The 23,650-nt window shown below is 38.6% G+C and overlaps 1 protein-coding gene across 4 annotated transcripts in view; it reads left to right on the forward strand.

Annotated features, from left to right (window-relative positions):
- Window positions 1-7,550, forward strand: part of ATG2B (autophagy related 2B) — a 46,053-nt gene extending 38,503 nt beyond the window's left edge. For all 4 annotated transcript variants that reach the window (XM_053979696.1, XM_053979697.1, XM_053979698.1 and 1 more), the window contains 5 exons: window positions 85-167; window positions 664-785; window positions 965-1,119; window positions 2,145-2,294; window positions 3,089-7,550. In XM_053979696.1, coding sequence (XP_053835671.1) covers window positions 85-167; window positions 664-785; window positions 965-1,119; window positions 2,145-2,294; window positions 3,089-3,319 — 741 coding nt within the window. In that variant the 3' untranslated portion in view covers window positions 3,320-7,550. The remainder of the gene's footprint in view (window positions 1-84; window positions 168-663; window positions 786-964; window positions 1,120-2,144; window positions 2,295-3,088) is intronic.
- The last annotated feature ends 16,100 nt before the right edge of the window (window positions 7,551-23,650 follow it).

Raw genomic sequence — 23,650 nt, forward strand, 5'->3', positions numbered from 1 at the left:
GTGAGAGTTGAGATAATGAAATTATCTCTCACAGGTTGTATGGGTTAAATAAACGTATGTGATAACAAAATATTACACTTACAGGGAACATTAGCTGGGATTCTTATTGGACTTGCTCAGTTGAACTGCTCAGAATTAAAGCTGAAGAGGCTTTGTTATAGACACGGGTAAGTTTCTCAAAATGTAGATTAACACTGCTATTGCAAATTTGCAAATGCAAAGCAAATTTTATCTTAAGATGCCCTTCTAAAATCCAGAATGCTTTTTGACTTTACAAATATTTATTGATTATAGATTTTTTTCAAATGTATGTAATTCAAGAACTTCTAATTCAGAACAGAATTTAATATATCTGCTATTCTTGATGATAAACTCTTCATTTTAGTTTCGTGTTCACTTCCTATGGAACTGGATGTGATTATACATATAGTTTGTGTTGTTTGTGTGTATATATACATATATAATCACTGGATGTGATTATATAGTGTTTTGTTTCATGAAGCATATGCAATTGAAATACTTGGCTTAGCCAAAAGCAACAGAAGACATTTTGAAGAAGCTTTTCTTTTGTTTAAATGATATTTTTACATCAGTGAATAATGAATGCATTTATCTTATTAGGAATTGTTTGTTTAAAAAAATTAATAATTGTATTTACTTTAGTTTATTAGGTGTGGATAAATTGTTCTCCTATGCCATCAGTGAATGGCTTAATGATATAAAGAAAAACCAGCTACCAGGAATTTTGGGAGGAGTAGGGCCTATGCATTCACTTGTGCAGTTAGGTAAGTTAATTCTTAATTCTGTTCAGCTACATATGAATGTGTTTCTTTCTTTAAAAAGCAAACAACACCTCTCCCCTCTTGAAAAACCAACACAAACCATGTTGGCCCCTGTTTTCATTTCCTTTCAAGGCATCCTGCATATCTAAGAGGACTGTCTTTGTTGTTGTCTTCATTTTCAGTGCAAGGTCTGAAAGACCTGGTGTGGTTGCCAATAGAGCAGTACCGCAAGGACGGTCGTATTGTCAGAGGCTTTCAAAGAGGAGCAGCTTCTTTTGGTACTTCCACTGCAATGGCAGCTCTGGAGCTAACAAACAGAATGGTTCAGACTATACAGGTAGAGTGTATTACTCCTGAAGTTAGATGCAAAATGAAAGGTGTGGCTAGAAGGTGCTCTGTATTAAGCTAATGTCTTAATGCTATAGATTTAAGGTAGGGAGCATCTATTGAAAAAGAAAAGGCAGCTGTATAAATAGGAGAGCAGAGGCTGGGCAAAGTTTGCAGCAGTCTGTGAGGTGAGAACTATGGCATCAAATGCAATAGTTAGAAAATTGTTTTAAAATACTGCTGAACACCCAAGCTGCTGCTTGTTTTGTAATGTCTTTAATACATTACAATGTACAGTTTAACATGAAAATGTTAAGCTTCACTGAAAAAATCACTGATGCTGAGAAAGATGATTTCTTCATGCATGTGTGTTATCCAGTAGTAGATTCTTACCTTTTTATGAAATGTCAACTTCTCTGTGCTTATTTTTAAAAAAAACAAGCCCAAAACCAGCCAAAAAGAAAAAAAAAGAAAAAAAAAAGGACCAAACCAATACTATTTCTGTAGATCTACACAAAGTCTATAAAGCTTCCTGGATTTAACAGTAAGGGAATCTTGGATTAAAGTGTTAATAAATATATGTTTCTTAATATAAAAAATGTGAAAATACACTTTTACTACCTAATCTTGCAAAAATAATATATGTGCCTTAGTTTGAACATATATAGGCAGAAAACCAGTGCTATTAATCACAAGTGGGATTATATGTGTGTATGTAAGAAATACCATTGTTCAAATGTTCAGTTTCTATCTTGAGCATTTTATGCAGTTTAGAGGATGCCTTTGAAGAGACAACAATGAGGAGGGGAGAAAACCCCACCCAAACCTACAATATCCATTCTTTCATTATGGAATTAATGTATAGTTAGAGCTGCACATTCCAGAAGTTCTTGTGCAAAACTGTAATCTGATGCAAATGAATATTATTTGTGGAATAAGAATTCTTTTATTTCAATGACATCACCCTATTAGTAGTTAAATTTGTGATCAGGTGCTATAACACTTACATGTTTTACATTTGTTCCTGATGTGCAGGCAGCTGCAGAAACTGCTTATGACATGGTATCACCAGGGCCTACCTTCATTGAAGCAAAAAAGATCAAACGGTTCCCTCGCCATCGCCTGGCTCCTCAGCCGGTCGACCTGCGGGAGGGCGTAGCCAAGGCGTACAGTGTTGTGAAAGAGGTGAGTGCAGAAGCAATTGTTGGGAACCAAAGTTAAGAATCATTTCCTAAAATCGCATTATAAAATAATAGATGTTCATTTAGGCTGACCAAATGGAGAAGGAGATTTCAGCTTTGAACAAGACTGTCTTCCTTGATCAATTATCTTAAACCAACAGAAATCTTGAATGGAAAAAGGAAAAAAACCGAAGATGTCAGGCAGATGAATTTGAATAGGACTTGAGTGCTCTGTGGTTGGGATGGTTTACAATTATTCTGAGCCATGTAAACTTGATTTCCTCTGCTGTGTCATCCAACCTTCCCTTCCCTTTCTGCTCAACCGCCTTTGCAGTTACTATAAATTCTGAGGGAGGTAGAGTTTAAGCATAATGCAAGATTTTAAAAAAGTGAAACCTTTTTCTACTATGACAGTGTATTATAAATTAGATTGCTGACCTGTTTTTATTATATTACATATTATACTTTGTTAGTTGCACCTTATGTAGTGTCTATAAAGTAAGGTGTCAGCTGAGTTTACAGAGAATTTTGTCATTTTTTCAGTAGTTCACAGTACCCCAATGCTTCTTCCCTTATGGGCAAGATGTGCCACCATATGAAATGAAATATTTACATCTCTAAGTCCATATGAGTGTTATTTTAAGCCTCATTAGAAGAACTAAATCATATTTATATATCAGTATTGTTTTACTACAGTTATAACACCAAGAAGAAAATTGCTGAGCAGTTTAAAATTTCCCTTAAAACTAGGTTGCTTTTTCTTTTTTAGTGTAATTGATTTCCTTTATTTTCTTAAAGGGGATTACGGACACAGCCCAAACCATCTATGAGACTGCTGCTCGTGAGCATGAGAACAGAGGAGTCACTGGAGCAGTGGGAGGAGTCCTCCGCCAAATCCCACCAACTGTGGTGAAACCTTTCATTGTTGCAACAGAGGCGACCTCAAATGTTCTGGGTGGAATGAGAAACCAGATCAGGCCAGATGTGCGTCAAGAAGAATCTCAGAAGTGGCGCCTTGGGGAGGATTGAGATTGTAAATCTGGCTCAGCAGGCAGGTAGCAAGGCTGGAAATGCAGAAGAATGTCCTGTTGGCAGCTTTAGATGGAGCTCACTTTGTTTTGTCATGTTCATCTCAGGAACAAATGAGGTTTTCCAACTGTTTCTAGCAAAACATCCAACCAAAAATATTTATGAAGTGAAAGGCAAATTGGTATGTGCTTATACTGTGTGTTACCAATACATTTGGTAGATAGTGCCAAACATGGCATGCGCTGCCAACTCAGAGACATGTTTGCTCTGTTCCATTTACCATATTTTTCTTGGTAGATTTGACATCTGAAGCAGTAGCCTGTATGGTGAAGCTAAGTGGATTTTAAAGAGGTTTTCTGAGCATAGGTCAAAGAACTGCCTTCTGTAAAGGGCTCTGCAGATGCTCCTCACTGACTAAAGGATAAAAGCTTTCATTGTGGACATGAGACATGAGGCTGTCTAATATGAAAGCAGATAAGATAATACTGTTTAATGGTCATAAACATCGCTTTTAGCGTGGCACTTACAGCAAGGACAAGCTTGATAACCATTCAGAGTTTATATTCAGTGTCAATACACCTACGAACAGAATTTGTTCCTAAATATTAAATACCTACTTTTGTGGGTTTTTGAAGAACCTGAATGTTGCAGAAATGTTCTGTTGTGTTGCACTTTAAAGGATATGGCCTGTATATTGTGCTTTTTTTATAGTGTGAATAAAATGTAATGTGCATTATCCTTTATGTGGTTTAGAAGATTACACAAATTATTGAAAAGAGCATCATTTGATGATGATCCTACAGAAAAGTGTCTTAAATTTATTTAAACTCATTATATGTAAAACCTTTTTTTGTCTACTGTTACACTAATTACAATGCTAAAAATACCTACTCTGCAGGAAAACAGTTAATTCTAATTGTCACCAACAGTTCTTTGTAAGAATGAAAAATCATAAGTAAAAACAAATTATACTGTCATAGTTACAAGGCTATACAGGCTTTATTTTAGTAATTTGCTTTTTTTTAAAGTTCATACTGTTGCAAAGTTGCTGCTCTCACGAGATATTCTTAATTTAGATTGTGTCATCAGTTATTTGATAGTGAGTATTAGGAGTCCTTTAATTGAAACTGGGAATGGGTGAGAGGTTTTTAAAAAAGGACAGCAAAACTTCAAAAATCCAAGTTGGTACTGACATTATTTACCATTTAGTAGGTGACATGCATCTCTATAGAGCTTTACTAAGCACCTGACATTGCACCATTTTGGGGCAGTTGAAAGTCTTGGTGATAGATGTGCAATAATGAACTTTTTTTTGTCTTGTATTAGCAAAAACTGGAGAATAAAAAGATCCTTTTGAATGGAAAAGTATTCATTTTGAATTTCAGTAGATTAAACTTTAAATGACTAGCCAGTTTGTAAGTTTGTCATAGTTCTGTGCTAGTCGTAAGTGGAAATCCTGCCCATATGCTATGTGTAAAATCCCCACTGAAAGGGGTACCTCAGATGCTATTGATCAGACTTCAGTCTCAAAGGGTGATGAGGAAGTATTTTCACTTTTTTCAATTAACCTGCCTCTAGCAGAAAGTTTGCTGATGGGCCTTAAGGGACAAGCAGGAGTATATGAAGGAAAAAAAAAAATTGCTGCTTGTTCACACTGATACTATGCTAGGTATTCCTGAACACCAAAGAATCTGTCTGGACGGTAAATGATTTGAAAATGTCCCCTCTGTTGGGAAGACTTCTGCAGTCTACTCTATTTTTCATAAAACAAAGCTCCAGGTAAAAAGAAATTCCTGCATAGGGTGACAGGTGATATTATAAAGTCGTGTTTCAATTCACTGGAATCATTGGAGTTGTGGTACACTTTGAAGACCTGGTTATTTCAACTAAATGACTTGCTGCAAGCAGGAGGAGATGCTTTTGAGAGGAAAAATACCTGCAGATTTAATAACCTAAAATATTTTCTGATGTAAAAATATTTGCTGTAGTGCATACTTCTGTTCAGTAATTAGAGAGCTCTGCTTTAGTGAGAGCTCAAAGCATGAGCATTTTGCACAGGAATGAGTTCCATGTTTGCAATGTGGCACCTCCTGAATGCCTTCTCAAGAAGTGGTGGTGAATCAATGCAAGTAAGTGGCAATGCACCTTTTTCATTGGGAATTAGTATACTAGTAATTAGCTACTACTAGTAAATAGCTAATCCGCTTCATCCACTTAATTAAAATACACTGCAGTAGCATAAATCTACATATTTTCTGCCTTTCAGACACTGCTGAAAAGAAGTGGCATTTCAGTGTTCTTTTCTTTTTCAATTCTATCAAAATCTAATTGTATTGCGAGGTAATTAGAATATATTTTTTTATGAGGGCATGATGTCAAGGTAAAACATTTTTATAGGGTGTCTCTCATTGTCAACAATACCGATTGTACAAATTTATTAAACTTCACTTTTCACTATGTAAACCCTCTCATTTGCTGCTTGCACTTTATTGAGGCTTTTCAGTGAAATTGATTCTAAATTTTTTTTTTCAACATTTATTTTGGAAATGGTTTTCCAATTTTTGGGTGTATGTTCTGCATTGTTGCAGTGTTTGAAATGTTTAAAAAAACTAAAAAAAAAAAATCACAAAACTTATCAAACTAGTCTTTATATTAAGACTAGTTTGCAGAATGTGTCTTGTAGGGCTCAGCTTGTGTTTTAAATCAAAAAGTATTATGTATGAGAAGGGATTCATCAAATGCTCTGCTCAATACTGTAAGAGTTTTCAAGCACTTAAAAAAATACACAAAATGAGATTTGACTCTGGACATATTCCCTGGAAATGGAAGCTTATGGATAACATTACTGTACTTTCCATTAGCACAAGGAGATTGTAAAGAATATTCTTGTACTTGAATTTTCCTCTGAAATCAGTTGCTGTACATATGGGCAGTTTTCATATTTGTAGAGGCTTTAAACTGGCATAGACAATGTTCTAATTCTCTCCAAACACTCTAACACTACTACTGCTATTCCTGTTACTTAGCTCAGCACCATCCTAATAGAACTGTCATCCTGGGTTTTATTAAATATCCAGGTGTTTCAAATATTACATGGCCTAGAAGTACCTGAAAAACAGACAGCCATTTTTGTAAAACAAATAAACCGTTCTTGCTAAGAATCTTAGCAGTGACTGAGAGCAGCAGATCATCACATCGATGCAAAGGCAGCTTCCGCTTTCTTTCCACTATCTCTTCTAAATCCTGCAGGTTTTTAGCAGTGCAGTGTACCCTGTGTGTACTTGCCTAATGAACAGCATTGTCAGTGACTCACTGGATAATCCCCCATGAGTTCATCTGTGCTTAAGGCACGTGTCTGCTTCTATTTGCTCACTAAGTGGTTGATTGTGAACATCCATTGCTTGCTTTCATTTACTGTTCCTTAATTGAGTTGCCAAGAAAGGTTTCTTAATAAACCAAAAAGCTATTCAATGGTTATGAACAAGACACTCTTACCAAACATGAAAACCTACACCTGCAAGTGTGATACTGATTTTCCTTTGAACATTGAAATGTATGCATTTTGTAAAACAATGAAATCCAAGAATTTGTTTAGAGTAGATAAATACATCCAAATCTTTTAAGTACCCTAAATGCCCCTGCAGGATAAGTCAGAAAATGTGTGGGTATGTATGTCAGTTTAGATCCTGGTGTGCACAGTTCTTCAGTCTCCAAGCCTCATGATTTAAGCTTCTGACAACTGTTTTAAGTTGCTCTACATGCTGAATCTTGTTTACAATTAAATATTAGATACTTACAAGTCAAATACATAAATACAAATCATGCATTTGTACTGGATTTCTTAACTGTAAGGTAGCTCAGACAGAAACACAGCAATTTGTGTATATGTTTGTGTATATTTTTTACATTTTTGCACTTACGGTAGTTTTGTGGTATTGTTTGTATATAGTTTGCTAGTGTAAAGAATATAATCTCATGAAGTAGAAACCACTGTTGAAGGGAATTGACTATTTCAACTTGAGTTATTTTGCTTAAAGTTCTTGTCCCCTCAGTATGTCATTGAGTATTATTTTTAACCATAATTTGTATGGCACCAAAAGTATATATTTTAGCGTATTAAAATGCTGAAAGGCCTGAGTGCAAATAGGTTGTCTGTTAAATACATTTAATGGGAAATCCCCCCCCCAAATTTGTAACAATGCAAAAATAAATATCTTAATTTGTTCCTTGAGTTGGTTTTCTCTACCTGTGAATATAACTGACACAGAAAACAGTCTCTCAAAGTACCAGAATTAACTGTTAAAGCTAAGAGTTGTATCTAAAAAAAAGTTTCACTGACTCAAAAAGAGAAAGTTCTAAAATTACACAGAGGGCAAAAGATGGGAAATTAATTAAGCTGACTCATATAACTTGAAACCACTTCTGTTGTACATCAACAAAGATCTCTTTACCTGAATGATCAGATTTTTTTCCCCCATAGGCCTGTTGCTGCATTTAATTATTAAGAATGTATTTTTTATCTTTGCATTTAATGGAGGCTTTTAAAGCATCATCAGCTTCCAAACCTTGTGAAGAATGCAAAATAATTAATTCCTTTCAGGATCCTTCTCTCATGCCCACTTCATGTGTGTTTAGTTACAAGCATCTGAAAAGAGATCTTAGAATTCTGAGTACTGGGCAATATTGAATTTTGGTGCCAGTGCCAGATGCCTGAATAATGTGAGAGGTGGAAACAATTTTCTGCTGTTTTGTAATGATGTTATAATTTGGGGGGTGAGGGGTGGTTGCTGTACAAGGCTGGATCACTATTCTGGCAAACAGTGACCCTCCATTTAAGAGGGGAGCTGACTCCCACCCTGTGTAGCTTCTCTTCCCCCAACCCTTTTTTGTTTAACAAGAACTCATGGTGGATTAAAGGAAAGTATCTGAGTTCTTTATCTCTTTGCAATACTAGGGTATACCAAGGATAATCCTGATGTCTCCAGGTTAGCCCCAAGATGAGCAGAGGAGACTTATGACCCTCCAACTACCTGAGAATTTATAGAAAGCCACAGGGAAGTCATACCAACCCAGAGCAACATGAGCTGGTATCCTTGATTTCTATTCCTAGTTGAGAATGACCCAGGCTCAAGTGTTCCTTTATTTTCCTATTAGTGAATTTTGTTAGCAACATTTGAAATGTGACATTAAATAGTAAGGTATTTTCTGCCATTTTATATTTCTAGGAAATAGTATCTTAAACCATCTCTATTAACAGAGATTATAAAAGTAATAAAGCTGTCTTTTTGTTACAGATAATTGAAGTTTCAGTGCTATTTCATCCTGAAACAGAGTGATTAGATGAAAGCAGAACTTAGTGAAGGGCAACAGTGAATATTCATGGCCCTACAGGCAAGTAAACAGTTCAAGCTTCTTAGGTGTTTGTCATGAGGTTTTGAGAGATATCTGTAGTGTAGTTCTGTTTTTAGGCTTTTATTTGTGTATCTAATTACTTGCTCATTTGTTGATTTCTTTCTTTGTTAAGAGCACGAGTGTTAAATTTGGCTGTTGCAGGTTGAAGATTGAGGAAGGAAGCCTCCAAGGAGGAAAAGAGATGTGAAACTATTAGAGCAGAAGGAAGGTTACTTCAGTTTTGGAGATAGAGCAGAGAACTCAGTAAGATGGAGCTTGGTCCACTGTAGCTCATGAGCACAAAAATAAAATAAGTAGGAGCTGTTTCCATTGAAACCTATAACTTGCACCTTTAGGCTTCAACACTTGGTTGTTGTTTGGTACTGAAGATTTATTGGTGACCCCAGCAACTCCGTGAATCTCCCAGGATGACTTTCTTTTTTTTCCTTCTCCCTGATGAGTTTGAAAATGCTTCCTACTGTGTGTACAACAGTCTCAGGGAGACTTCAGGTTGTGAGTTTGAGGATGTTTGCCAGTTCTGCACTGTCATCGCAACACTGGCAGTCCTTGGCCAAATGGCAGGTGCAGGCATGGTGAGCAGAACCCCAGAAGGTGAAATGGCACAGGGTATGCTCTGAGAGTGCTGATAAGACCACAGCATGGGTTTATCTTTGCTATGCTGAGTATTGTACAGATCTGGATTCACTGCAGCTGATGGAAAGATAGCACGGAGACCTGCAGTGATCAATGGAGACATGTGCATAACACTTGGTACTGTGGATGGAAAAGTGATAGAAAAGCAGAATATGCCATGAGATGATGGCAAAAGTAGAGCTCAGTTTTATAAGCAGATTATTTATATCAGTATAAGTTTTAAAGTTATAATACCCAGTATCATTTATCTCTTTAGTAATATTTAACAGATCTGAAATGTTTCCTGGAATTATTCGATAAAATAAAATGCTGCACCTTCTTTATGGCTTGTCTCTGTGTACTCAGTGCCAGAGCTGTCTTTTAGAGCCCTAAAAGTATTTATTTTATTTTAAAATATGTCTTTATTTTAGACATGAGGCTTCCATTGTTGCTCAAGTTCCGTTTTCTCCTGGCCTTTCAATTACTTTGTTGTAATAGTGTTTGCTCCTTTTCTTCTTTTCCGTGTCCTTTCTGTCTGAGTGCTTACTTTCCTCAGAACAGCTGACAGGCCAAATGCAACAAATGTAAATGAAAGGGAGCAATTATATGAATTCCATTAGAGGAAAACTCTTTTACTTGATAGCCAGATTATTTTAAACCAGCCAAGAGTACTGTCCCGGGTCATGGCTTTTTGGTTTTGCTACTGTTCTTTCCTAAGAATTGTAACTTTTTGGCAAGAAGGCCCTTTATTCTTTTCCCAACCAGAGGGGATGCCCCTCCAGGTAAACTTGTTAATACAATGGAGTTTGACAATTCATTCAAACAGAAAAATTACCTCTGAGTTTGAGAAGATCCATTGACGTGGGATTGTAAACTGGGCTCTGTCTCTTCACAATATCTCACAGGCACTGCAGCAATGACAGGAGGCAATTACAAGGGAGCATGTCCCACTACATTAACCATTAATGCCTCTACATCGTTGCCCTGAGCCTCTCGTATAATTTAATGCGAAGATCCACACTGACGTTAAGAGAGAAGGTTTTCAGATGCAATTTTCATCATAACCATCTTGCCTTGTTGTCCTCGACCTGAATTTTTACTGATGCTGCTTCCTATTAAGCGTGAAGCCCCAAGAATAGTTTTAACAGATATTTGTGAAGATACAGAAAAAGCAAGGAAGGTTGATGAATAAAGTTGAGCAATGTTGTTATTTCTACCACCCCTGAGATTTGCTGGTAAGTGCTCTTGTCTTTGAATTTCTTGATCAATCCAGCTACTCCAGGCGCAATCACTTGAATTTAAGCTTGCCGTGTGGACAGGATAAAGAGACAATAGATTTTTCAGAGTAATATTAAATATCTGAAAAATGCTTGGGGTTTGTTTTTTTTTTTCTCACTACACATTTTAGGGGTAGATCTACAAACATGTTCACTGGAGTCCTTTATGTATTGCTGAGTAACAGCTCTTGATACTTGTTGCTTTTGCAAAACTCATCTCCGCAGCAAAGTTAATGTAGAGAGAGCGTGAGGTGAGTTCAGCTGCCTGAACAGAGCCTGCTAGCTCAGGAGGAAGCTGGGTGTAAGCATCCAGCCATCCTGAGGAAGGACAGAGGTGTTTGTTTCCAAAGCACAATCAGTGTCCATTCCTGTTGGTAGGAAAACAGCCTTTCTGAGCTTCCCCTGTATTTTAGGGAACCTACCCTGAGTGCTCTGCAGTGCACCTGGGGCAGGGCCATCAGGTGCAGAGAGTGACAGGCACACAGCTTTCTCCTTCCTCTCTGTAACATACTGATATCACCCCCTTTTCCCAAGGAGTTTCAATTTTAGCCAATTTGTGGTTTGTGTCAGGGAAAATCTTAACTGTCAGAAAATGCTAAGCAAAACTAGCTTCTCAGTACATTTTGTTTTTACTACAAAATCCAAATTGTTTTTGTCCTATTCTTGTTTAAATATATATATATAAATCTGTCTTGATCTTGCATTGCACAAGTAAATAAATATGATGCTGGGACTCTGATTTTACACCAATGTCCATGGAGGCAGGTGTCAGGCTGCTCCTACCTCCTGTATTCTCAGCTGCTGAAAAATCTTTTAGAAACCCATAGCAAAACTGAAAAACTGAAACTCTGTCCCTAGCTATTTTTAGCAAGGCTAAAGTGAGAACTTGAGGAGAACTGAAAGAGAAGACTCTTTCAAATTCTTTATTGCTTGAAAATTGAAGGACCTGCTTAGAGTAGGGCAAAGAACTGGGAGCTTTTTGACAGAGTTTGGTTAGTCTCCAGGGTAACTTCCACATGACTGAGTCTGCTGTGCTGAAAGCTGTTTCCTTCTTCACATTGCTTTTCTGTTTAAGACCAAGTCCACTGTGTTAGGTTCCAAGCAGCAAGAATTTACTTTCCTCCAACATGTAAAAATCCTGAATTTGTCTACAGAGTGTTTCCATAAAAAACAGCTGCCTCTATGGTGCAAAAAAAAAAAAAAACCAAAACCAAAAAAACAAACATATTTTCATTGTTTACATAAAAATCAGCAAATAATGTTTTCTTTTATAAATCAAACTTCATCCCATATATCTATTGTGAGACAGAAACTACTTGTGTAGAGGACAACACATGAGCTCTAGTCATTCAGGACACAAAGTCCTGAGTGGATGCTTACCACTGAGATCTATGGTTGATGCAAGTTCAATTTTAGGTGTATTATATGTACCTCTAGCTGGGAAAATTTACATCCTTATATAGATTATAATTGTTATTATGATAATAATATTCCAGGAAGTCAAGATATGTGTGAAAGAGCATTAGACATTGCAGTTTATGCAATGACAAAGGAAATGTTTTATAAGGCTTATCAATAATTTCCCCAAATTTTCTCTTTTTCGAAGGGGAAGTTTTTAGTTGTTCATAATGAAATGCTGAGATTATGACTTCAGAAGAAACTGATCATAGTGACAGAAAATACTAACAAGGCAGTGGCTGCTACAGAAGAAATTTAAGTGTCTTAGTCATAGTCATTCACAGAGGCCAGGGAAAGTCACAGCAAATTAAGTAGTGCTGTCTCCCAAGCCATTCCCAACTAAGTGATGTATCTTAATATAACCAAAGCTGCATTAATTACTGACAATAAATTAGCTTCTCTTTCAACAGAGGAAATGACTAAAGGCTTATTTAGAAAATATGTATGTATCTACATGGCCTCTCAAGGAACAATGTTAATTGCTTTGTATTGCAATGTTAAAAATAGTTAAATGCATTGTTTAGAATGAAGGGACTTTGAAAACTACACTAAGACTATTTGAGAACTGAAAATTCTATTATAGTCAAATAACTTGAATCATGATGGTGCAGTGCCACAGTAACTTTGGGAGATGTTGCTCTCTCCAATAATGGAGCACATCATCATGATGCAGTTTAGTGGCCTGACTCACACTCATAGTGTGGTGCTGCTGAAAAGCTTGTGTGTCATTTGGACAGTTCAGGACATGGTTTCCCTTGGTAAATATATTTTCCACCAGAGGACACTCAGTCAAAGGGGGAAGATGGTGAGCAGGAGAAATATGAGGAAATATGGGAAAAATATTTCTCCTGCTTACCAGCTTTTGGTCTAGTCAAAAAACCACCTTGTTTTGTGGCCTTGATGTCAGAGTTGAGTTCTGCACAGAAGTTCCTACCCTGAAAAGACAATATTACAGTTTTCTCTGGATACTTTTCAGTTCTTAATTTAAAAAGATGCTGCAGTTCACTTTTACCTAGCAAATGAGGAAATGGGAGTTGTTTTACAAATGTGATGTTTTTGTTGAGATGCTGTTCTACTAGAAATAAATGTTATTGTCTACATCTATAATTGGCACAAATGTGTTAATAATGATGCATAGAAATACCTTGAATTGATGAAAAACCAGTTGTTTCCAGAAAAATATCATCTCCAAGAATGAGGCAGGATCCATGAATTTACCTGAGAAGAAGAACAAGTTATATCTATGCAATTCCTGATACATTGTACTGTATTTTTTTTTATGCATTACATTTAGGTCACAGAGTGCCTTAAGCTGTCCTTCACCCTTCTTTCCAGTAGCTACTTCATCCATGTTCTGCTTTGCCTTCTAAGCTGTACCTGGACACTTGCACTTACATGGTGCATTAGAACTGGAACTGGATAATTAATGGGTTTTAATCTGGATCACTTTCCTGGTTCAGTTCATCACACATCTACAGATCCCTCTGTCCTGCCTCAGCTAAAGGAGAAAGAACAAATGAGTGAAGAAAAAATTCATCTGGAGTAGGGTAAACCAACAGAGTCCTTGAAAAAATATATGGGAAACTGTGGCCTCAGCAAAGATCAGTTATCTTTATGTCTTAATTTGCTCTCTGGGAGAAATTAAAGAGAATTTACTAACTTGTAAGCAGACTGTCTATGAGCACTTGGATCTGTTGTTATTATCTGTCATAGCAGGATATGACTTTTTATTGCTTTTGGTAATACAGCCTGACAGTTGTTTATCAGACTCATTCTCTCTGTTAACCAAAGCACAATTAAAAAATCACTTTTCCTCCTTTTCTTCTCTTTTTATGAAATGTAAGAGCTCTCACTGTCTTGCTGTTCTCTGATTGTGAGCTTTACTAGTCAACACTGATATGCATATGTTTATTTGTATGTGAATTGGCCTTGACAAAAATCTTGCATCGTATGATCTATTTTCTTAGTATTTCTTTTGCTACATTAATTTAGTAGAAAAAGCCTTAATACTTAGCATCTTGCAACAATGCTTTTTATTCTGCCTGCATCTCCATTTGTGCTGGGATAAATAATACTCTGCTGTCTCAGTGAGATGACACCAATGCAGTTTTTATGCCAATTGTGATAGTAGTCTAATTGGTCTAAATGTCAGATTCTGCCAGTAGCTCAGAGGGTAGTGTGGAGACTGGTAAAAACTCAATAATATTCAAATATGTAACTTGCTTTGTCTACACCACAGGTAACTTTAAAAGTGTATTTTATGAGCTATATTGTTTCTACATGATTAAACCACCAAACATTTAAATGTCCACAAAGCCTGACTGTGAGTAATCTTATCTAATGTTTAGATTTAGCAGAACAGTTAAACAGAAGTCAATCGAAGTTAGCAATACATGTAAGTGGTTTTCGTAATAAAGGAAAATGTCCTTAAGTGTTTGCTTGAAAACAGATTTTGATTTCTATACAAATAACTGAAATTCACAGCACTGTGTGGAGTGTGACACATTGAAGATCATGAACTGTTTAAAGCAATGGATGATTCATCTTCTCAGATACCTGATAATATGAAGTGGCACTTTTGGCTCTTCACCAACATTTAGCTTAACAGATGATTTTCTAGAGTGTGTTTTTAAATCCCTCCAGATTTTCACTGACAGCATGGTAAAGTGTTAGAGAACAACTTAGTTGCAGTAACTGTAGCTGGAATTAAACACCTTGAATTCCAAATCTTCTGGAGAAGCAGTAATTCATTTCTACCAGGAGGGGCTGCTCAGCAACTGTTCCTTGATTGCAAAACGAGTCCAAGAAAAAAAACCTAGCTGGGCTCCAGATCTCTGTATGTCAGATGTTCACACATGATGTTCACAGATATGCCTCCCAAATTTCAGGCAGCTCATAGGAAAGGTTCCTTATCTGTCTGTGTGCATGTGCATTATCTCATCAAGCCTAATATGATGCTCTGAAACTTCAGTCATAGGGTAGAGTCTTTCACTCAACAATAGCAATGGCTCTGATTTGGGTCTTCATGCTTCTGTGCCTCAGCTTTCATTAATCTAAATAATATTAAAACTCAATATTTTGAAGTATTGTTATTATAATAAATAAAATAGTATTTTTAAAGATCCCTTTTCATGCCATTATGGCTTTTCTTATTACACTGAGTAATTTACAGTTTTGGCACAGAACAGGAAGTGAGAATTCAAAGCATTGCAATACTTCCAAAAAAATCCCATGCTGTTTTTGCTTCCCATGTACCAGAGTTAATCTTACTCTTGAAACACTGAAGGAAAAGCTGCCTTAGACATCCATAACGGTGGTCTTTGAAATGTTGTCAGACTTCTTGGCTTTCTTAGATTTGTTCATAAAGTCTGCTCCAATAATTTTGGTTGTGCTCCAAAGCAGCCTGAGCCTCCACATCTGCCAGCCTGGACCAACCAAGCTTCCTGCATGGCCACTTGCCCTTCAAAGCTGTTGATCATGACTGCAGCCATCTCCTGGCAAGGCAGGCACATTTCCTCAGCATCCAGGAGCAGATGTCCTCACGTATGGGTATGGAGTTATGCATCATCTCTGTCCGAGAACTTCTTTGGTAAAGGATTTCTAGCTGCGCTCTTCAAGACAGAATACATTTGTTATTCTTACACAATTGTCTTGGATGATGGCTTCTAGTCTTTGGTGTATGGCCCACGGTGACTCCCTGTGATGTGTCTGGTCAGCTGGAGTAAGGCAGTCACCTTCTGGAGGTGAGTGGAGACTGGGAAAGCTGTGCCTCTGCAGGCCATGGGTGTCTGGTCTCTAATCAAGGACGGGGAAAATGGAAGAGAGAGATGGTGAGCTTTTGTGGGAGAGCCAGGCAGGAAGGGATGTAGGTCAGTGGTGACTTTTGGCACCTGTTGAACACAGCCTGTGTCGCCTGGTGACCTGTGTTCTCCCTTGTGGCACAGAGGGGAGCAGTAGCTCTCTCCACTTTGTCTTACCCTGCTGCAGTTGTACCCAACATAAACCACTCCTCACTCACATGCCTCTGCTACATTCTTGTAGGATTGTCAGGTCTGTGGACCTGTCCTGGGGCCATAGGTTCACACAGGGGGAGACCTTTCATCAAGTGTGGCAAGCACATTGCTCTCTCTCTTTCAGGATTTTTCACAGAGGTGCACAGAGAGAAAGAAAGAGAAAACATTTTCTATTTCTGCTCCTTGTTTTTCCTATGTGAAATGTGCTTGGAGAATTGTTTACCTGGGGTGATTGCTTGATTGGATTCTGGTGAGAATTGTTTGAGCCTAATGGCCAATCAGATCCACCTGTGTCTGGACTCTCGCGAGAAGGTCACAAGTTGTGAGTTAGTTAGATATGGTAGTTAGAAAAGTAGGTATTTAGTTTTAGTATCTTCCTTTATATAGTATATTAATGTATTATAGCATAGTTATAATAATGAAATAATTCAGCCTTCTGAACTGATGTTGGACATCCTCATTTCTTCTCACTGGGTTTGCCTGCATTTTACAATAATCAAGTGTCAGTGACAGGAGCCCATGGGGAGTGTCTGTGCCCAGACGCTGGAGCAGGGGATAGGGGGGATCCCTCTGTGAGCAGACTGGTCCAGAGGCAGTGATGACAGCTAGCTTTGAGGAGTACCCTCTTGCCAAAGCTGTAGACAAGATTTGTGACTGAGCAGGGCTTTGGTTCCTGCTTGATAGAGTCAGAGGTGCGAGAGCATTAGAAAAAAGGGTAGTTGTAACACCCCAAAGCTCTTTGTATGTGCAGGTTTAGTGGTTGCTGTTTGTCCACACACAGCAGGAAGGAATTTGACTGGCCAAGGTGTTAAACTTACGAACGTGCTCTTGAGAGGAGATTATTTTGATTTACACTGCCAAAGCATATAAGGTAGAGGAGTCTTGTGTGTCCACACATCATGAGTTATAAAGAAACAGTTCTGTTCATTCATTCATTGTCTTTAATGAATGAAAACTAGAACACAGTAGTGAAAAAAAATCTCTTTGTGTCACCAGGGATCTGGGCCTGACTGGCTTCAAAACTTCAGAGCAAAAAGCATGCATTACTCTCTGGCACAAAAGAATGATGGAGCTTTCATTCTTTTTTAGTCCTTTTTTAGCTGCAGCCCCTCTCATGTTTGGGTTTTGTTGTTTTGGGGTTTTTTGGGCCACAAGGAGCTTTTCTTTCCAGAACACCATCTGTAAGACTTCCGTTTACTGCCCTCCATGATCACTCCCACTTGAGTCAAGACTAAGCACAAGATACAGAAGTCTAAGCATCAATTTTTTATTCTCAGATGTTTCTCACAGAAAATCAATGCTTTGGTTTTGAGCTCACACTTTGTAAGTGTGTTGAAGATGACCATCTTCACCTTTCCAAGACCTCTTTTATTACCCTTCATCTGCAGAAGTGAGGTGAAGCTTGTGTGTACATGACAGCTTTCTTCTCCAACTCCAAATGGTGCCTTAAACTCCAAGCCACCTGTGAAAGCTTCCAGCTTTCTTTAAATGGGTGTCAATTACCATCCATACAAGAGACAGGATCAGTGCTCAGTTCAGGGTTTACAATCCATACAATGTTGTGTGGATGTGAAAATCAGGCTGGATGCTGGTCCAGAAACATCTCCTGAGCACACTTGATTCACATGAAAACCAGTCAAATAGCTACCATCATCCTCCACCTCAGAGATATGCTCTCCACAGGCTGTTCCACACCATGTAAACTCATGTTTAGTGCCCATTTGCAGTTCTGAGTTTTGCACTGATTATTTTAGAATCTTTTACATGTATTTGCATATTCATTTACATAAGGAGGCAAGAGTGAAAATGGAAAGGAAATGCAGTCATTAGTGTTCTGATAATGTTCCTTGGTGTTTGATCCCAGAGCTCCTGCTTCACAATTTATTCATCCAGTTGTGTAGACACCAGCAATTCTGAGTTCATAATTCTGAGTTCTCTTTTCTCATCAGACATGCTCTGCAATGATTCTGGGGTAGTTCAGACAGGACAGAGTCTCTACTGCTGTTCTTCCACAGGAGATACAGCAGCCAGGGGCTTGGGAAGCAGGTCAGTGAGTTCTGCATGGTGTAAGAAACCATCAGTTTGGGGTTGTGTTGCCAGCTCTGTGTTGCCAAGAACTGCTTCCCTGAGTGTTTCTTTTTGAGTAGAGAGTGCATGGCAAGGCAATAAATATATTTTTAAAAACTGCATTGGAATGTTTGAGAGTAACCAAGCACACAGGTAATATGCATTAAAAGTGTAGTACACAAAAGGACAAGGCAAGAGTTCTTCCACTAACATCGAAGTTACATGATTGATTCTCTGTGTCCTCACAGAGGTGGCCTTACTCTCTGAGCCTCTGGTGGCTCACCAGAGTGGCCTTACTGCAGAAAAAAGATCTGTGCTGTCGGAGACTCCTTCTGTAGCCTTCAAGTTTTCCATGCTCACACGTGGCACTGCCTTTAGTTAGAGATGAGTCTGTCAGGGATCATCCCTTGGGGAAGGCAGTTAAGGGGCAGCAGTGCTTTGGAAGCAATGTTGTGTTTTTGCAAGATGACTGTTGCCTGGAGAACATGTGTTTCTGCCAAAAGAACTTTAAAAATGCCACAGCATTCTGCCCCAGGGTCTTCTAGAGCTGAGCAAGGGTGCAAACCCCATTCCAGTAAAGTGACTTAAGCAAGCTGTTTGCCATCACATTAGGTCTGTTCCAGTATTCTTAAATTGGCTGTGCATTATTTACAGCTGAGAGGAAAAAGGCAAACAAGAATAAAGCAATTGTATTGGCGAGAAACCAGACCATCCACAGGGATAATTTGGCCTTTAGGTTCATTACATCAATGTACATTCACCACTGTCACTGATACTGCTTTGCTGACTAATGATACAGGTCTTTAAAATTCTGCTTCTAAAAATCCCATGGGAATTGGTCACTCTTGTTAGTGAACTCAGAGAGTCACACAACCCTTGGCAGAGCCTAACTTTTGGGTGGATATCTTGATCCTAAATTCTGCTGGGAGCCTCAGGACAGGAGTTTCTGATCCATGCAGAAGGTCAGGAGCCCGCCCAGTGTGGCATGTGTTCAGAGCTCACAGAAAGGGCTCTTCTTCCTGCTAGCTCTTGGGTTAGGTGTGGCACAGGTTCATGTCTTCTCCTTCAGCTAAGACAGATTGGAAACCTAAACTAGGTGATCTCAGGAGGTACCTTCCAACATAAATGATTCTGTGACTTCATAATGTGAACTTTAGTCCTAGGTACACATTTCTTGGAAACAATCTGTCTATGGTTACAGAGTATTTATAAAGCAGGGTGCTGGAATCTCAGGAGATTACTAACATTACATTTGGCAGTGTTCTTTCTTCATCTTTAATCTGTGAACAGGGAGAAAATACTTTAAAATATTTAAACAAAACAATTTTAAGGATTTGCTTAATACAAAATATGCACTTAGCAAAAGTAGTACAAGACAATTTAGGTTACCATGAAATTCTGCATAAGTATCCTTAGGAACTTCTTTGGGCTTCTTTAGTTGTTTGGAGGCCTTCTCATCTCTCTTTATTGACAACAGCATTTCTGACTGTGTTTCTGCAGGAAGGACATTAGCTCACTGTTACCATGTGAGCTAAGCATATATCCTTAGAAGTTTTCAATCCCCCAGCTCCTCTCTCATGCATGCTCATGCACACAGTCTTTCTGCTTCTCTCTGTCCCATTTCTTGAGGACTCAGATGCACATCTCCTGTAGGAGACAAGGTTTCCACTGTGGTACACTGATGTGGTCCCTGAAGCAGCTCAAACGTGGCTGATAAATGACATGTATTCCTCTTTTCTGAGGAGTTGACACCATTGTCACTTCACCCCTGGGAAGGCAATAATATCCTCATTTACTTGGCATCCACTCAAGTCATCTTGCACCAGTTCTTTGAATTTCAGGACCATGTGGCACAAGAATTCACTGGCACAGAGCAGTATCATTGACAGCTGCATTGGGGGAAGGAAATGGGCATCCTGAGGATATCCTAAAATTCACAGGTCTTAAGAGGCTGTTTACAGACAGTATGTGATAGGTGTGTCTCTCGTGCCTTTGAAAAGAGCAGGGGTTGTTCAGTGAGTACCTGTTCAGTGAGCACACCTTGCTTTGAATCACAAGTTTCTGCTTTCAATTTTAGTTTTTGTGTTTTAACAGAGTTCTACTCTCCATTTGTGGGCCTAAGTAATAATGCCAGAAGTTTCTTGGGCAGCAGACAGAGAGAGAGAGAGACAGAGATAGAGAGAGCGAGATAGAGAGAGAAAGTGGGAATACATGATGTTCTTCAGAGGACAGGAATGGAGAGTTACTGCCTGGCTACTGCCTGACTACTAGGTCAAGTCCTTCAGAACAATCACAACAGCCCAAAACAGTTTGTAATTAGAAAGTGATTTTCAACAGCTGAGAAGGGGAGAAGTAGGAGTTTTCATCTAATCTTAAAGAAAAAGATGTATTTTGTACTTCCCCAACATGCCTATGCCCATCCCCAGCAACTGCGTCTGCACTTTCAGTCACCTTCAGGAAAGCTTCTTTATCTTGTCCTTCAATCCTCCTTTGAGGCAAATAAGAGATGGGTGAGCAAGGAGGCCAGAGGGCCCCTAAGACAAGGACTATCCAACAAAGCAGGTGACATTGGGAGCTGCCTGATGCTCCAGTGTTTTCCTCTAATACAGGCCATCAAGGTGAGCAAAGCAATTTAAGAGTTGGAATGGATCAGGGAGATCCTGCTTCATCCAACTGCTCCTGAATCACATTTCTGGTCCCTCTACTTTGCTGTTTAAGTGCAATTCCCCTTCATTTTTCTTTCAAGTGTATTAATTCTAATGGTATGTTCTATATATAATCTGTTGGTGATTTCACTGCTGAAATAGGCAGTGAACCATAGGTCATGGTTCCATCAGTGTGGACATAGCTGGGGACCTGGCTTGCCCTGTGGCATTGTCATTGGTAGCATCTAATCTAAGCTGTCAGAGTTGCTGCAGTGACAGCCTGTGTGCTCTGTGATTGATGTGAAGGTGTGCAGAAGAATTGGGATTGAACAAGGGGGCCATGTCAGCATTGCTGAACCCTTTAATTTGGTCACACAGTCTATGCTGGGCAATGCTGGTGTTTGGGAGCACTGGGCAGGAGTGAGAGGCACAACACAGCTCACAGACACTTCCAGTAGGAGCTTGCCCACAGCTTGTCAGTTCACATAGGGCAAAAAATTGATATGGATCAAAACTCCTTGCAGAGTTCTGCAGCAGTGGTCTAGGCTGCAACACAAGAGACCTGCTGTGATAGCTTTTGAAATTCTCTGTGTTATAAATTGCAGTTGTAAACTTGCATAAGTTACAACTGCAATTTTAAAAGGTTTAGAGAAATTAGGCATTCATGAAGCTCTATATTGCTTTACCAATCATATTCACTAGGAGATTTCTTTTTTTTTTTCTCAGAGAATGCCATCGTATGGGGTGGTCTGAATTCTAGATGAGATTACAATGAAAATATTGTGTTCAAATGTGGATGAAGCACTGTAAATATCATTAGTCTTTCAGAGACACACTTGGCAGGCAGCACAGTAAGCTGCATAGAGCAGCAAGCAGAATATACAATATGGCCTTTCCTTGGGACTGAAGAGATGCATTTCACCAAAAGCCCCTAATACTTGCCAATATTTCAACAGCTCAGGCTAACAGCTGCTGGTAAAACCGTGCTGAAGGTCCTTCAGGACACAGCACAGCAGCTTCCCACTGTTTATGCTGGTCTATTGGGAAGGTCTCCTCCAGCTTGGTATGTGCTGCTGCAAAAAACAGGCTTAAACTCTGAATTAATTTCCATATATGTAGACTGAGTGGGACACAGAAATTGCTTCACAGACCCAGATAGGTCCCAGAAGGAGTGTCCAGCTGAACCACAGAGGCAGAGCAGTTTTAGGGGCTACTACTAATCCAACAAAGCAAAAGAGCCACCGTTTCTTCTTTCCCATACTCACATATTCCTCCCCCCACTTCCCCATCTATTCTGTCATATGGCAATCTGAACAAAATGACTTGACTATTCCTATGGAAGGGTGCTCCTGTCAAAAGAGGCTCTGCTTAGTGGGTCTGAAAGTATCCTGGCTGATGGAAGAGAAAGGAAAGTAGGTGCTTTGGATGACTGCTCACACCGAAAATCAGCATGTGAAACTGCCAGCAGCAAGATTAAAGACTTAATCATTGTTCAGTATGCTGAAATATATACCATCTACTGCATAACTCCAAACAATGAGCATTTGAAAGGCATAGCTATTTGGTAAGGAAAAAAAGTGGCTGTATTTTTTTAAAAAAATGCTTGTCTAGAAACAGTTCACCAATTCTAATCAAACCCATCTATCTTCATATAACTCAGTGTCAGACAGTAATTACAGTCAGTTATGTTAGCAGACACTGAAAACAAATTTGCTGAAAGGGAAATTTAGAGTATTTATTGTAGTGCATGCGTGGAGGGAGGAAGAGCTAATGCCCTAGAATATTGCAAATGGTAAATTGATGGGTTTTAGACCTCATGAATTAGAAAATATTTGCCTTACAGAGCACTGTAGCTTCTTCCCATTTTCCTGTAGAAGTAGAAACGGATTACTAAACACTAAAATTTATTTTAGTCCTAGTTCCATATGTATACAAAAATACAGAAACTATTCATAGCAAAATAATGCAAATAATACTGACAAGACAAATGGCAGAAAGCAACCAAATGCAACAGCCTCCACTGTCTGCCCTACCTTCATTTACCTTCTTGTGCTATGAGACCATCTCTGTTTACATGACTAAATAATTATTGCTACACAACCTATTTCCTCCTGTCACTCTCAGGGCCTAGACTGACAAGAGGAGGCAAGTCCTCTGGTTTTCTGGCTCTTGCTCTTTATTCTTTAGCTTCTTTCAGCATGGAAACACAGTTGTACATCCACTATCAGATGCAGTAGCCCATCTGCCTTCCCCCAACACCACTGCTCTCACAGTCAAGTTATGAGACATTTAACTTTCCCTTCCATGACACACACATTTTTTTCCAAACATTGAACTGTCTTGCTGTCCTTGCAATGGGTTTAGCACTAATATTCATTACTCTAATTTGGGCTAATAGCATCAGAGCTGTTCAGTCTTTCTCCTCATACCTCAGGAGAATGTTCACAGAACTATATGTCTCTCAGTTCAGAAAACTGAGTGTGTCTTGCTGTCTTGTTTACTTCTGAAAGGTGTACAGAAAGCATCACTTCATATGGCAACAGCCTTGGACAAACAAAGGGATTTCCCTATTAGCATGTAAAAAGAAATATTTTGGATGATGTTGGGGAAGATGAAACAGGAAAGCCTTATAAATATGATTGCTTAGCAAAAGATTTTGAGAATATAGAAAGTATAAGCAAGATTAAAATGAAAGCAAGCTTTGAGATACCAAGCCTTAATTACTAAACAGCTAGAAAACAATAGTGTAGCAAAATAAAAGTAATCTCCTTTTGATTAAACAATACCCTCTGCTTACAGACAAGTCCAAATGTCAGAGCAGACCCTACTAACTTAGCAAAAGAAGTC

This window comes from Vidua macroura, chromosome 6, assembly GCF_024509145.1.
Source record: "Vidua macroura isolate BioBank_ID:100142 chromosome 6, ASM2450914v1, whole genome shotgun sequence".
NCBI classification, from domain to species: Eukaryota; Metazoa; Chordata; class Aves; order Passeriformes; family Viduidae; genus Vidua; species Vidua macroura.